At 50.6% G+C, this 2,060-nt stretch overlaps 1 protein-coding gene across 1 annotated transcript in view; it reads right to left on the bottom strand.

The window, feature by feature from the left end:
* Positions 1–1,190, bottom strand: part of LOC120500183 (elongin BC and polycomb repressive complex 2 associated protein) — a 4,898-nt gene extending 3,708 nt beyond the window's left edge. The window contains exon 1 of the mRNA XM_039704682.1: positions 22–1,190. Coding sequence (XP_039560616.1) covers positions 22–556 — 535 coding nt within the window. The 5' untranslated portion in view covers positions 557–1,190. The remainder of the gene's footprint in view (positions 1–21) is intronic.
* Positions 1,191–2,060: the final 870 nt, after the last annotated feature.

Raw genomic sequence — 2,060 nt, 5'->3', positions numbered from 1 at the left:
GGGGCGAGCCGGCCGGGACACCCCCAAAGAGCCCCCCCCGGGCGGGCTGGAGCTGCTGCGGGCCGGGGGGCGGCACGGCCCGGCCGGGGGCAGCGCAGCAGGGCGGGGGCCGCGGGCAGGGGAAGAACTCCCCGGGGCCCGGCAGCAGCAGCTGCTGCCTTCTCCGGCTCTTCCTCCTCCTCTTCCTCCGGCGGAGGCTCTTGCAGGAGGTGCAGAGAGCCTCCAGGTCCGCCTTGGAGATGAGCGAGCACTTCACGGCGCGCGTGGGCACCGAGTGGATGGCCTTGAGGGTCCGCAGCTCGGCCAGGTCGCAGCGGCGGCTCTTGATCTTTAAGGTTTCCATCTTCTTGCTGATGGTGGTCCTGGGGATGTCCTTGAACAGGTCGCTGAGCACCTGGGCCAGCGCGAACATCTGGGTGCCGTTGATCTGTAAGTAGCCCAAGCTGATCCCTTCGATCTGTTGGTAGCCGGCGTGGAAATGGCCCGGCCGGGCCGGAGCGCTGAAGTCCGCGGCGGCCGGAACGATCCCCAGGGTCCCCTCGCAGGTCAGGAACATTTTTGCGAGGTTTTTTTTTTTTGTTGTTGTTTTTTTTTTTTTTTTTTTTTTTTTTTACTTTGTCCCTTTCAAAGAGGGGCAGGGAAAATCAGGAAAATCAGGACATTGGTGTTTCCACTCGCTGATCACACACATCCCTCCGGAGAGGGGCCAGAGGGGGAGGGGAGGTGAAAAAAAAAATGGAAAAGAGGGAAAAAAACAACAACAAAAAAAAAAACCCAAAAAGCCGATCTCGCTTTCAAACGCTCCGGTCGAGGCTTGGCAACAATCTCCCGAACTCCCAATTCCTGCTCCGGGGCTCGGCTCCTCGTCTGCCCCCTCCCCGGCAAGGGAAAAAAAGAGGAAAAAATCAAGAAGTCAAACATCTCTCATCGCCCGGGCCGGCCCCGCACCCACCTCCGCCTCCCAAATAATCCCCCTTTTTTTTTTAGGGGGGGGATCGGTGTAAATCAACCGAGAGTGGAGCGGACAAAGCTCGGGAGGCGCGGGGGGGCCCCGCGTTCCCTCCGGGGACACCCCCGGGAACGCCCCCGGCTCCACCGGGTGTCCCCAAACCCCGAATTTCCCCCGCGCCCCCTCCCCAAAACCCCCGCACACAATGGGACCTCCCCCCCCGCGAGCTTTTCCCCCCTGGAAAAACCCCAGATGAAAAGCCCAAATCACCGAGGTTCCGAGGCCGCGGCAGCGCGGGCGCCTCCGCTTTGTTTCCGCGGTTTAAATGGATTTTTCGATGGTTTTTTGGGTTGGTTGAAGAGGTCGCTGCGCCTTCCCAAATGTGGATTCCTCTGGGATGGGTGTGTGGAGGAATATTTTTAATAAAGCGTGAAAAATGTTCCTTCTAGGCGGCTTGCTCGAAGTCATCGCCTCGGCCACAATTCATCCTGCAGCTTATTAATTAATTCCTAATTAATTGTATTTATTAGCTGGCGTCCACAGTAACAGCAGTGGAGAAAAAGAGAGTTATGAGAGAGTTGTATTCTTCTTTTTTTCCCCTTTTTTTTTTACTCGCACATCGTCTTTATTCACTTCTTGTCTTTTTTTTCCGTTCGAATTCTTTGTTAAAAGGAAAAAAAAAAAACTATAAAGAAAAAAAAGAAAATAAAAAGGGAAAAAAAAAGAAAAAAATGGAAAGAAAAAAGGAAATGAAAAATGAAAAATAAAAAAAGGAAAATAAAAAAAGAAAAAGAAAGGAAAGGAAAAAAAGAAAAGAAAAAAGGAAAAGAAAAAATGGGGAAAATACCGCTCCAAAAAAGGGAAAAAAGAAGAAAAAATAAAAATAGGGAGGGGGAAAGAATTTTTTTTAAAGGAAAATAATAGAGGGGGGAAAAGGAAATTCTCTCGCACGCCTCGGAGCTGCTAAACTTTATTTCCAACTTTAAATCCCAAGGTTCCTTCGGTGTTTAGCAACTCTCCCGCAGTGCTTTCCCAAAAAAAAAAAAAAAAAAAAAAAAAAAAAAAAAAAGAAAGAAAAACCGAAACGAAAAGAAACCCAAACAAAAACCCT

This window comes from Passer montanus, unplaced genomic scaffold (genome assembly GCF_014805655.1).
Source record: "Passer montanus isolate IOZ18808 unplaced genomic scaffold, ASM1480565v1 scaffold179, whole genome shotgun sequence".
In the NCBI taxonomy this organism is placed as follows: Eukaryota; Metazoa; Chordata; class Aves; order Passeriformes; family Passeridae; genus Passer; species Passer montanus.
Note: the sequence above shows the minus strand (reverse complement) of the source record. Positions and strands in the feature narration are given on the sequence as shown.